This window comes from Etheostoma cragini, chromosome 14 (assembly GCF_013103735.1).
Source record: "Etheostoma cragini isolate CJK2018 chromosome 14, CSU_Ecrag_1.0, whole genome shotgun sequence".
Taxonomy (NCBI): domain Eukaryota; kingdom Metazoa; phylum Chordata; class Actinopteri; order Perciformes; family Percidae; genus Etheostoma; species Etheostoma cragini.
The window spans coordinates 16,200,512-16,213,673 of NC_048420.1; the positions used below are offsets into that span (position 1 = coordinate 16,200,512).

The 13,162-nt window shown below is 39.9% G+C and overlaps 2 protein-coding genes across 2 annotated transcripts; both read right to left on the reverse strand.

The window, feature by feature from the left end:
* Nucleotides 1-1,520: 1,520 nt before the first annotated feature.
* Nucleotides 1,521-8,369, reverse strand: LOC117957143 (IgGFc-binding protein-like). The gene is made up of 6 exons (XM_034892737.1): nt 5,760-8,369; nt 5,084-5,651; nt 4,315-4,514; nt 3,130-3,504; nt 1,889-2,160; nt 1,521-1,693 (listed from the first exon to the last, which is right to left on the reverse strand). The coding sequence occupies exons 1-6, from the start codon at nt 6,099-6,101 to the stop codon at nt 1,684-1,686; spliced, it is 1,767 nt and encodes a 588-aa protein (XP_034748628.1). The 5' UTR covers nt 6,102-8,369; the 3' UTR covers nt 1,521-1,683.
* On the reverse strand, nt 7,780-8,487 carry LOC117957144 (alpha-tectorin-like). The gene has a single exon (XM_034892738.1). The coding sequence runs from the start codon at nt 8,380-8,382 to the stop codon at nt 7,795-7,797; it is 588 nt and encodes a 195-aa protein (XP_034748629.1). The 5' UTR covers nt 8,383-8,487; the 3' UTR covers nt 7,780-7,794.
* Between the last annotated feature and the right edge of the window lie 4,675 nt (nt 8,488-13,162).

Below are 13,162 nucleotides of genomic sequence, written 5' to 3' on the forward strand. Positions count from 1 at the left end.
AAATGCCAATAATCCAGAACACATTTTTCATCACATTTACAAGTTGTATTATGATATTTTTAAAGGTTAGCTACTATTTAGCATTATTGCATAATTGTATAATTGTATTTTGTGTTTATACTAGAACATGTTTACATGCTTTAATGTTAAAAAAGCCCTTTTCTTTCTCATACATCCCCTGGCTGTTGTTTCTGTATCCACCCTCAGTCTGAGATTCTCTGTTGGAGAGCCTGTCTCTTTTAGCCCCCCTCACAACAAAGCCCAGTCTGTTCTGATTGGCCAGTGTGTTTCTGCAACTCTGAGTCTCCTGAAATCTCCATTCCGCTTAGGCTTTCTAAGTCCTGGTTTTTTAGCCCAGACCCACACATACAAGACGTGCCTGCAGCCCAGCACCTGCCTCTCTAGCAAAGGCAGCAAACGGACTATACACAATTTACAACAAAACAGGTCAATTTGTGGATCAGTGAATTGGTTTACATTTACAGAAATTTATATAATGTATAGAATTACAGAAGGCAAATGTAGGACCTAGGTGAAATAACTTTTGGGAAAAAAGCTTTTAAAGCTGGTATACTAAAGGTGTGTAGATATTACAATACATTTGGCAATTATGATAATGCTGTTGGACTTTCAAAATAGTATAAGGGTTGGTGTATTATGTTTTGGTAGGGGAATATTTTTGAGTTCTGGTGTTGGAAAGGCTTTATAGGCCACTGGGTTGGTTTTGATTGCCCATTGGACTAGGTTTTTCATTCAGAACTGGCAACAATGTTTCCTGTTGTTTTTAGTTGTAGAGTAGAAGAAAACTGTTGAAACCTATTGCGTTAAGAACACTTGGAAATCTGAACGTATTAGCTCACAGTGCTTTCTCTAAAATACATTAACCTCATTATTTATATTTTTTTGCCATGTTTAATAGCCAACAATTCACCAGTATACCATTACAGATATGACAATACAGAAAAGCAAAATATGTCACCTTTCACACAAAGCCTAAAATTGTGTTTAAAAAAAGTACAGTTAACTTCAAAATCAGTTCTACTTATGATACAATGGTGACATTATTGCTTTATTAAAATATGGTTTAACATTATAGGATAATGGTATAATATAGAATATAGAATATTACCTGAGAGTAGATTATGAATTATCAAAATATATAATTTATAATGAATTTATTTAGTTTGCAAGTAGGCCTACTGATTAACTCTGTGCCCATTGCCAAGAATTGTGAAAACAAATAAAGTTGAAATACGTCTTTGGGATAATTCAACCTCAAGATGTTGAGGGTGAGAAAAGCACCAACTTAGTTTTAATTTGTCCTGAAATTCAAAACATTGTGTTTCTAAGAGGAACCATAATACCTTCTAGTTACACTAATAATTAATGCAACTTTCTTTATCTTAATCTACTTTGTTGTTTGATTAATTCAGTTTGTTTTATGCTTTCACATACAAACCTTCTGCAGCCCTTACTCTTCTGGAAATAAACAAAGAAGCAAAATGATATTCATTGTTGAATATGAAGTTTATTATGCAATTATTTCATTAAAAGCTGGAGAACTATTAACACCAATACAATCTTTACTTTTACATAAAGCTTTCAGAGCTGCTTTATCGATGGATTTTCTGTTGATGATTATAATCTTGCGTTGATCTGGGTCTTGAGAAGATGATCTTTCTTTCACAACTCACTGCAAAAAGACAATAAACTTATTTTTACATGTATTCTTTAATGTTTTGATCCACCCAACCTCATATTGCAACATATGTAATTATTATTTCTTTCCTACATGGATTGTCAAATGTTAAGTATTTACTAATAATCCAAACAGATAAACTTCATTTCAACCTTATTAGTCATTCTCTCCAGCCTGTATACCACTCACCAGGTAGGGAAGTCCTGTGCAGAAAATGAGGCCATGTATTCTTGCATCATTTCCTGCCAGAAGCCCATGGTGTCTCTGAAGGGCAGCAATTTGTCACATGCGCCGCACAACTTGTCTGCCATGCTGTCACTCACAGTTACAACGAGCTCCTGAGTGTTGCTGTAAGACAGCTGGAAGTGTGACGTCTGCTCAATAGTGGTGGTTTTCTCACTGCGTCTCAGAAAGATATTATTTCCATGTTGGCTGGGAAGAGTCACTTTTTTACCATTGACCTGTAAACAGCATGAGATTCAGATGTGGTAGTTCTTATAATATACTGTATATTTGTCAATTTGGGAAATATTAGTTCAATAAGAGACTGGTGCCAGGAGATGCCTTCCAGCACCTCAAAAGCGCACTAATTAACACAATATGGGCCCATATCTTGCACCCGGCGCAGCGCGGCACAAAGCCCAACGCAAGTGTCTTTGCAAGTTAAGATTGACGCAGTTGTCAATTTCCCGTCCAGCCCCCACGTCGTTTAAGTAGCAAATGCACCTGTGCCCATTTTTGCGTCCATGGGTGTGCTGGTCTTACAGGGAGGTGTGTTCAGGTAAATTCTTGACGTATTGCTATCGTGAGGCAGCGGGAAGTGATTGCACCATTGACCAACAAAACCCTGGTCTAAAGTCAATAAAGCAGCATTTCATTGTTATTTGAACAGCAGTAAACTGTGCCTAGGCTTATGCACAGGGCGCGCAGACTATGCTTGTTACAGTGCTGATCAATTTTTGCTACACGACTAAAGCATGGTGTCTTTGCAGCGGGTGCTCCCATCCAATGGAACAACCTCCCCATGCATATTAAAGCTGCACAGACCCTACAAACGTTTAGATCATGGCTTAAGACACACTTTCTTGCAGTAGCTTTTAACCTTCGTTAACCTGGTTTCAGATGTCTTAAAGTGTTGTTGTTTTGTTTCCCTGTGATTCACTTTGGTTGTAGTCATTTTTACCCTTATTATTTATGTATTTGACATAATACATCCATGGTTGATGCTCCACGCCCCTGACTTGCCCCCTCCACCAGAAGCGTTGCACTGACAAATGGATCACCACAAATGTGACACACACACACACACACACACACACACACACACACACACACACACACACACACACACACACACACACACACACACACACACACACACACACACACACACACACAAAATATTGTATTATCCCTTTAAAAATACCCACCCAGGTCTCCTGTGTGTCAGTAACAGTGACACTCAGGTCATTAAAGTAGACGTAAACAGCGACAACACTCTTTACACCGGTCAGAGTGCACTCCTGGAGCTTGGCGACAACTCTGAACCAGTCAGCAGCAGATTCGTCACAGTGTGTGATGATCTCATACGCTCCCATGACAGAAATAAGGCCAGTCACACCACTGAAGAGAGTAATGGAGCCTCCAGCCCCCATCCGACACTGTTTGGGATGGCAGCCAAAGATACCATTGTTGAGTTGGCAGTTTTCTGTAACACTGCATGAAAAGTGTTCGCACTTGAATTCACCAGATGTTGTACAGTTGCAGCGCTGCTGACAGTTGTCTGATAGCACAGACTCACCAATCTAAAGAAGAGAGTAAAGCAATTAACTGTATGTCAGTCTAGATTTCTATGCTGGTCAGACAAGTTTATAAAAAGTATTCTTCTTCTCACTAGATTCTATGTACCGACAGTGTGTGAAATACTAGAGACATTGTTTTATTTTAATTTTTAGTACTGACATACTGACACTGTACATATTAAGTTGATGTAAACATCATACAATTCTTGTATGGAAGGTATGGGTGCAAATTGAACATTAACAAACCAATAGCACTGTACACCTCCAGCATACCAAGTGTTTTGGCATATCTAAGGTAGTAGTTGAAGCTGTGGGTTTCCATTTATTCATTTGAATTTCCATTCCAAATACAGATTTGACACTAGCTTGAGATCTAATCTATCACACTGAATTTGAAACACTGTTTCCACCGGACCTCATATTCTTATTTTTGGGAAATGAAAGTTGGACATAGAGTATGTTTGCTAGGTGGCCAGAAACAGTCTTCAAATTGATTCTGAAAGAAGAAACTGTTTTTCCACCGCAACGTCACCGCATGTCAATGTCACCTATACTGCTTGTTTTGCAGCCCCCGAGAGGCCAGAAATAAATTGTAATGCATATTTAATTTGTAAGACCGTTCTGTCATAGCATTGACATAGAATATTACTTTGTTAGAAAATGATTAAGAGGACTAAATATGATGGTTTGCCTGTTTTAATCTTAAAGTTTCAAAAATGAGTAAAGACCAAAAGCTTCCTGGAAAGCATGTTTTCAATGTAAAAACATGAAGAATTCTTCAAAAACTTGACAGCAGACTGGCAACTACTTCACCTTATAGGTATACCCATTGCTGTAACAACTGCAATCCTCCAGGGCAACACAGCCAGTCCCATTGAAGTAGTAGCCTTCATTACAGGCGCAGCCCTCAGCGCACGTGGTGGGGCAGCTGACGTTCTCCGTGAGACCAGGACATGGAGAGGCACAGGTTTCAGAGCAGATCTCATAGTGACTGTTTTCAGGACACTTAATAGCTGCAAAAGAAAGCATATTCAAATGAACTGATGCAAAAATAGCATATAATAGCATATGAAGATATATCTAGACAAAACCTGTATCTGTATAAAAAAGGGGCATAGTTACTGACAAATAAGTGGGTTTTTAAAAGTGCAGTTTTCTTAAAATTACAAACCTTTTACATTTAGTTTTACTCACCAAAACCCACTGTGTGCATTATTAACCTCTGGCATACACGTTCAAGACATTTCCGTCCTGACTGAATTTTTGCGAAGACGGTTTTGTTTTAAACCGCATATTGTGTACAACCCTGTTTTCTAACAGTCTTTCTCTTATTTGCCTTTGTTTTATTGTAAAAAACACATTGTAATATTTCTTGGCACATTATCCCTACCAGTTGTCAATCAGCAAAATAGCGTCAAACCATACACAAACAAAACAGGCACCCACTCGTAAATATAGGGATAACGCCACTGGCAGTCAAAAAATCCACAGAGTAACTTTGACGGTTTTGCAACATTACAACAATTAACTGAGTTAAGTTGAGTAAAGGAACATCATTGATCACACAGACAACAGTACTTACGGCAGAAATCAGGTGTCCTCCAGTTGTCAATCTTTACTCCAATGGCCTGACAGTCAGTCAAGTATGCTGAGATGCTGTTGCAGAGTACGTTACGTTTTCCCTGAGACATGCAGACATCATAGACACAATCTCTGTAGTAAGACTCAGGACTTAGTTGGTTATGACAGGCAGCAAAGGTACCAGTAGAATTTGTGAGACTCCTACAATCTTCCTCAAAGATTTTCTTTAGTGTGCTGTTGCATTTGGGGCACTGATCGCCATTGAAGCCATCTTCACAGACCACCCCCGGCACAGCCATTTTCCAGGCTGCTCCAAGGGTCTGGATGTCCTTGGTCAGGTTTCCATCCGGCAGCTGGAACTCATCTGCTTTGTCATTGTTAAAATTGCCACACAGACCACAAGTTTTGCCCTTGTAGTTTCCAGGAACAGTGATAGTAACTTTGTAGATCATATCATAAGTCACTTTCAGGCCAAAGTCAGTTGTGATAGCATAGTGAAAGCCCTCTTGCAAGACTTCCACTTGTCCCTCATTGAGTTTAAGAGGAATGTTTTTCAAGGTGCCATTTACCTGTAGAACATAAAGAAAAAGATCAGCTCATTTGTTTTACCAATGAATGTCCAGGTTAAAATGGCCGATTAGATGAAAAATCAACAATCTCCAAACAATGTCACTAACCATGATTGTTTTAAGTTGATTCATTCGGAGGACCAGGGTAGTGCCATACACCTCCACAGCAACAAGCTTGGCTACAGACACATTTGGCTGGTCTGTCTGTTTCCACTTCTCATTCTCCACTACCACAGAGAAGTCTCTGAGCCTTGAGCCCTCCAGATGACACGATTTAGCTGCAGTGTATGTGCAGGTGCCTTGGAAGTCATAGGTAAGGTTGTCAAAGGTTTTGTAATGGGGATCACCTGATATTGTGCAGGTTCTATTTCCAACTGGATGACATGATTGAACGTTCTTGATCAGGGCACATGTCTCATATGGCCCACAAGAGTGTGTCTCACAATGCATCTAAAGTAACAGTGATATTTTTAGAACATGTAGAGTAAAACGTGGTCAGTAAGTGAATTGCTACTGTATATAAAGCTTACCGTGCCATTGCAGGTGCATTTTTGCTGACAATCAGGTGACAGAAAACTCTGCCCCTTCCTAAAATAATTGCCGTTTTGCTTGCAACCACACTGCTCAACAGGTACACACTTGTGTTCACTGAGTAGGAAGCCTTTATTGCACACCCATCCTTCCTGGCAGGGTTTTTTGCAGCCACGGGGAGGGAACCCAGTGTCACAGGTTGCATGGCACACATTGCCACAGTGTTCATAGTGACTATTGTGAGGAAACTCCATCTTAGATATGGGACAGAAGTCATCTTTTCTCCACTGTGACACACTGACTCCTTTGCTTTGGCATTCTAAAGTGTAACTGCGAAGATGGTTACACCAGGATCCTTTCTTGCCCTCGTAAAGGCACACATCATACACACAACTCTTAAAAAAGCTTTCAGGATCTCTGATGGCATGGCAATTGCTGAAGGGGCCTGAGGACTTGCGTATTAAACCGCAGTACCTATCAGTCTCATATTTGTTTTTCTGGGTGATATCACAGCTGGGACAGTCATTGCTCTTTTTACAGCCATCAACACAGCCTGGTATCTCGGCAACCCTCCAGCTTTTTCCTAGTTCCTCTGCAGACGTTACCTGCGTGCCATTTTTTAACAGCAGGTCATCTCTGGGGTTGTGATTGTAATTCCCACACAGACCACACATGGCATCAACATATGTACTGGGTACATTGACATGAACTGTCAAACGCCAGTCATAGAAGACTTGCAGGCCAAATTCAGTCTTGATCTCAGCAAAGTCACCAACCTGGTAGACTGTGAAATTGCGTTTGAATTGGACAGGTAAGTTCATAAGTTCTCCATTTATCTGCAAAACAAGATTGATTAATCCCAGACTGAACAAGATGAAAAAATCAAATCACTGTGATTTGCTTCAATGTATCTCACCAAGACTGAGCCTTTGTGGTTTCTCATGACAACAATAGAAGTTTCGTAAACTTTGACCTCCACCAGCTTTGCACCAGAACCAACTGTACCATGAGCATCATTTTGCACAAAAACTTCAAACTTTTGCAGGGAAGGATCTTTCGAGCAGACCCCAGCAAGTTGATACACACAGGTGCCGTGGAAGTTGTAAGCATGTCTATCAAAGGTCTCTAAGTGAGGGCCACCACTCATGCTGCACTCAGCGTAGGCCAACGGGTGACATCCGATAAGGTCATCAATCACCTTGCACTCATACCACTGGGGACAACCTGGTTTCTCACAATCAACTTGCTTGGTGGTTTTGTTGCATGTGCATCTCTCGGTACAGAGGTCATCAGTAAAGACAGAGGCTCCAGGCTCTATGTAGAGGCTCTTGTCTTTGTACAAGCAGCCACACTGGGCCTCACGAACACACTCAGTGCCACTAAGCAGGAAGCCTTTGTCACAGACACATGTCTCCACACAGCTTTTGTTGCATTTTGTGGGAGCATTTGGGTTTTCACAGGTGGCGGGGCAGGCAACCCCGCATAACTCATAATGGCTGTTTTCTGGGCATGAGGGTGGAGCTATTTCAGACAAAATCACATTGAAATCAAATATGTTACCATCACAGAATAAGGTTGAAACTCAAAAAGTAAGATATTTCTAACTCTTTGGTTACTCACAGCAATGGGCGAGGTGCCTCCAGTCATGAATTTTGATGCCGGCCCTCTGACAGGCGTCGGCATAAACCTGCAAGCTGTTACACAGGAAGTACTTCATTCCCTCACCCATGCACATATCAAACAAACAGATCTCATGAAAGACTTTGGGGTCAATGATAGCATTACAGTCACTGAGTGGTCCATCCATGATGTGAGTGAGCAAACTGCAGAACATCCTGGCAGTCAGGCTGTGAAAAAATCTTTCATTATCACAGGTGTCACACTGGCCCGAGCATTCATCTTGACAATGAGCATCATCCATCGCATTAGGAACCCTCCAGCTCTTGCCCAGGGCCACTACACTGCTCATCTGTGAGCCAGGAGTCACCAAGTCATCCTCCTTTTTACCGTTGAAGTTGCCACACAGGCCACACACCTTGCCAGAAAAACTGCCCGACATTGTGATGACAAGATACTCCTTCCAGTCATACTGCACGGTCAGGCCAAAATCTGTCTCAACAATGACAGACAGGCCGCTCTGGGATAGCTTCACCTTGCCATTGCCCAGGTTGATGGGGAGATTCCACAATGTGTAGTTCATCTAAAACATATTAACAGATATTTTTTTAATTTAGTGAATGAATAACATTTCTTCACAGTCTCCTTTAGTAATATAAAAAGTCCAGTTTGATAAAAGACCTTACTTACCCTGACAAGGCCAAACTCTGATCGCACAATGGTCATAGTGTACCCGTACACCTTAATGATCACCTTGGCAACAAAAACCTTTGAACCTGCAAGTTGGTTATTCTGAGTGTCAACCTCAAAAGCTGGGTGACCTTCGTCCACATGGCAGTTCTTGACCATCGTGTAGGTGCAGCTGCCCATGAAGTTGTAGTAGTTGCCGTCAAATGTGCGATAGTGAGGATCGCCCATGGCCCAGCAGGTACCTGCTTTTATGGCTGGTGTTTTTTTTATACATGTTGGGAAGTTTCCTCTCATCTGGCACTCTTCATCTTCTGAACATTTCATTGTGCTGCAATCATGTTTCTCTGACACAATGTGAGAAGGACAAATTACAGTTATACTATGACAGTCCATGCTAAGCTATGCTACACTAAGTAGTTTAACATTTTAAATCTAGTGAACATACTATCCTACGCTGTGCTGTAAACTTGATTGTATTATATTGTGATTATGTAACCTACCTGCTGGGTCAGCAGCTGCAGGGGATCCATAACCATTAGAATAAGCAACACCAAAACTGTAGACGCCAAATGGAGAGTAAGGGTGAGATATCTGATAGAAGTTTGCCCCAGTGCTATAGTACATCTCAGCCCAGGAGAAATCCGTCCCATCCACTTTTTGCCACTTAAGGCTAACAGACTGGGGTTTTGGGTCAATTTTGATCCCATCAAAGTCTTTGTTCTGAGCCACAACTATGATGTTGTTGTAGAAATCACCCTGTCCCTCCAGAGAGTAGGATGTGCTGAATTGACTTGTGGGCAGTATAGTCATCAGGAAGGGATCACAATACTCTAGTTCATCATCAAGGCCCCCATTGAATTCAAAAAGGACTTGGATACCTTTGTCAGATGTCAAATACATAGCATGTGGCCACTGAGAGTAGAGCTCGAGAGTTTGTCCTGCAAACATAGAGTAACTCTGGACCTTTCCATTAACATTTACGGTTATTTTGGTGTGCTGGGATGCTAAGACAAAAACACTGTCATGTGAAGAGGAAAAAATGTTACGATAGGGCAGGGGGGCAATGATGAATTCTTTCCCCCAGCTGTTTACGGGAAGAAGTTGTTCATAGACGTGATTGCAGGAGGTGTACTTCTGGAAACAGCTATGTCCCGAGGAGACAGCAACAGGAAGGCGTGAGACTACATTAGTACCTCTCAGGTCATCCTGACTTTGAACCTGCACAGTCTCAAAAGCCTCAAGCTTTAGGGTCATCTTGCTTCCTCTCCTATAATATTTTCCTTGGAATCTGACAGCTCCCTGCAGGAAAATCTCAACAGAGTTGGTCTCCTTGTGGTTGGTGATAGAAAATTCTTTAAAGGTGTCTGTCTGAGGGCTGGAAGGAGTGAATATGTAATACTCAGTCCCCCAGTTCTTCACTGGGTGAATAACAGAGGTGTCTGCAGTATATTGCTTAAAGTTTAGAGACGTCACAGTGACAGCTTGGCTAGCCTCGATCAGCACAGCCTGATGGGTCTTTCCACTGCCTCTCATTTCTACACTGTCAGGTAGCTTAAAGGATTCACTCTTACCGGGATATATGTCCTTCTCATAAACCTCACCCACAGCAGACACCTTGACCTTCGTGCTGCCTTGTGAAGAGGGCAGAGCTGCAACCTTAACCAAGAAGCGAGTATCCCTACCATCCCTCCAAAGGTTTTGCATGAAAGATGTGACAAACTCTTTTCCTACTGGTGAAGCAGAGCAGAGTCCTGAGAAAAGCAAAATGATGATGAGACAATGGTATGAAAAACCCCAAAGTATAACATCAATAAATGATGTGGCAATAGTACTGTATGTAAATACATTGTTACAAGTTTAATGAAAAAAATCTAATGACTTTATGTACTTCAAATTATGATTGTGTTTTGTATATATTATCTATATCTGCAAAGTAATTAGTGACTAACGTAATCAAATAAATATAGTGGAGTAAAAAGTATAGTATTTTCCTTTAACATGTATTGGAGTAGAAGTAATAGAAAATAAAATTACTTAAGTAAAGAACTCATAATTGTATATAAGTACAGTCCTCAAATTCAATCAATGTTTGTTACTTTTCATCACTATTAAATGTAATAAATGTTGTTCTGACAGTGTGAAACTGGAAATATAGGATTTTAGCATTGTAGTGATACAACTAGGGCATGTTATTTTCACAGGAAGACATTTCAGGCATGGATATTAGTAATAAGTTGTATTTTTAAGTTGACTTACCAGCCAGCAGTAAACCTACCAGACAGTACACCGGCCCTTCCATTGTTAAACACAAAAAAACCTAAAAGAAAACATTGCCAGGATTTACCAACAAATATTAAAAGTTAAGAAAACAAAAAACACAGGTCTTGGAGACGTACATACATGTTTTGGGGTCTTGAATCAATCTTGAAGATCCAAAAATGAATTATGAACAGTATATTTGGAAAAACATTTGAAATTATGGCTGTCTGTACAAGATCATTCAGAATAATCATGGACAAGGAAGAGGTACCAAAGGCACAAAAGCACTACGCTACGTCATGTCTGGAATCATTTTGGAGAATTTGCATTTACAAGAAGTAGAGCAGGGATTTCTGCCTAAAGTTCACCATCTTCACAAATGGATGGAGAAAGAAAGGAAAAAGACTTAAGAGGTCAAAGGTACACCAACACTTGTCATATAAATAGAATGGTCATTTTAAACTACAAGTGTTGTTTTTTTACCGCCACAAACTTTCATTTAAAAAGACTAACAAATCATTTGGCATTTTTAGGGACATTAAGCCTGCATCAGAGCATCTTAGGGTGTGACAAATAAAGCACACAAGTTTGCATCAAAGCTACTAAATTTAAAATCACTGTAAGTTGTTACAAACAGACTTATATTTTGAAGATTCTTTTCAGAGATTTTTTTCAGACATCAATTATTTGTAATAAATCGCAACCTTACCTGAACCAGAAAAACAAAGCTCTGGATAAATGACATTTCCATTGATGGCCTTTTATGTGTCTTGTGATGCCAAGAAAGCCAATCAGGGAGAAGGTGTCAGTCACACTGCCTCCACGGATGCCAAGTCACCAACCGATTAATCACATGGCACTCATCGTTAATGAACGTGTCAGGATCATGTTTAAAGCTTGTTAAAAGAGTTTTATGAGCCTAAGAGGTCTGAGAACTGATAGAAAACACACTTGAGCAACTCAACTGACTGTGATGCTTAATTGAATGTGGGAGAATTTGTAATGCGGTGCTTAGTTTCCTCTAAAGAGTATTCAAAAGTTTGTCTTAAACAAAACACACTACCGGTCAAAAGTTTTTGGTCACTTACAAATTTCTATACCACTCCATTATAGACAGAATACCAGCTGATGAGTGGATGGCTGATCTTTAATATAATATCTACTTTGCCCATTAACGGCAACCATTAATCAAATGTTCCAAAAGCCCATTCTGTTCATTAATCTAACATTATTTAAAAAAAAACTAACTTAGAAAACGTTTTTATGTAATAATTAATTATGTAAGCACGTAATGTAAGAACACAAGGGGTTTTCACTGTGTGGGATTTTTACATACATATATTAAAAATGTACAGGTAAGAGTAACGATCCAATCTAGTCTTAAGGATGCATTATAAATAAGAGGGGGAAAGAATCTCTATTGTCCAAGGACCTTGGATACCAAATAACAAAACAAAGAACAGTTTAAATGCACAGTCGAGCAGAGTAGAGTTTATGAGTAAATGAGTCACTATTTAACAGATACAGATTGCATTTGTGATAGCAGTACACATTAAGAATGGTCATATTTGTAGTCACACCCCAACTGTCACCTGAAACAAAAAACAAACCAGTCAAATACTGATGGACACCTATTCATTTAATATTAAACAAGGATAAGAAACGTTTTTAATATTAGCTGAAAAAGGTAATGATTCAATCAATGTGCACTTCTTTAACAGGACAATGCAGACAGCATGAATAATTGTGTGAGAATTGTTTGAATTTAAGGGAGTGACAAGCTGTTGGTGATTCACTGTTTTTTAGGGAGTGCATCCTTCAGTCCTCTCACACGAGGCAAATTGAAACACTGTTTGTGGACCCTTGAGGACAGAAAGCACACTCACTCAGTTTTTGAAAGCAGGGGTTGCGTTCTTAGATGAAAATATGACTAAATGACTACAAAGCCTGACCTCTCCCTCCACAGAAACTATCAAACAAGCATGGGAGAGAGAACTGGGTGAGAAGATATCTGGAGACATCCGGGTTGATTTATAGGCCTACATAAAGGCCAGATAATTCTTAATTAAATTGAAGGTGCTGTGTAGACTGTATTAAGGTAAACTCCACAGCATTTTTCCTGAGGTCTCCCATACAATATGATAAGCGTGGAATTTCCATCATACAAACTTCAATTAAATTATGACACTTACTTTTTCTTTGATTAATTTTTAAACTGTTTGCATAAGAACACCATATTATACTGATCACTCTAAACAAGATAACCATGGAGCCATCATCTGTCCTTGTTAAAGGCACAGGATGTTTCTGGGGGCAGAGCAGGTAGAGGAGATTCCCAGACCCAATGAGATATACTGACAACATTGACTTTGTTATGGCTTTGTATTAACATCCACTTTGTATAAATAAGCAGC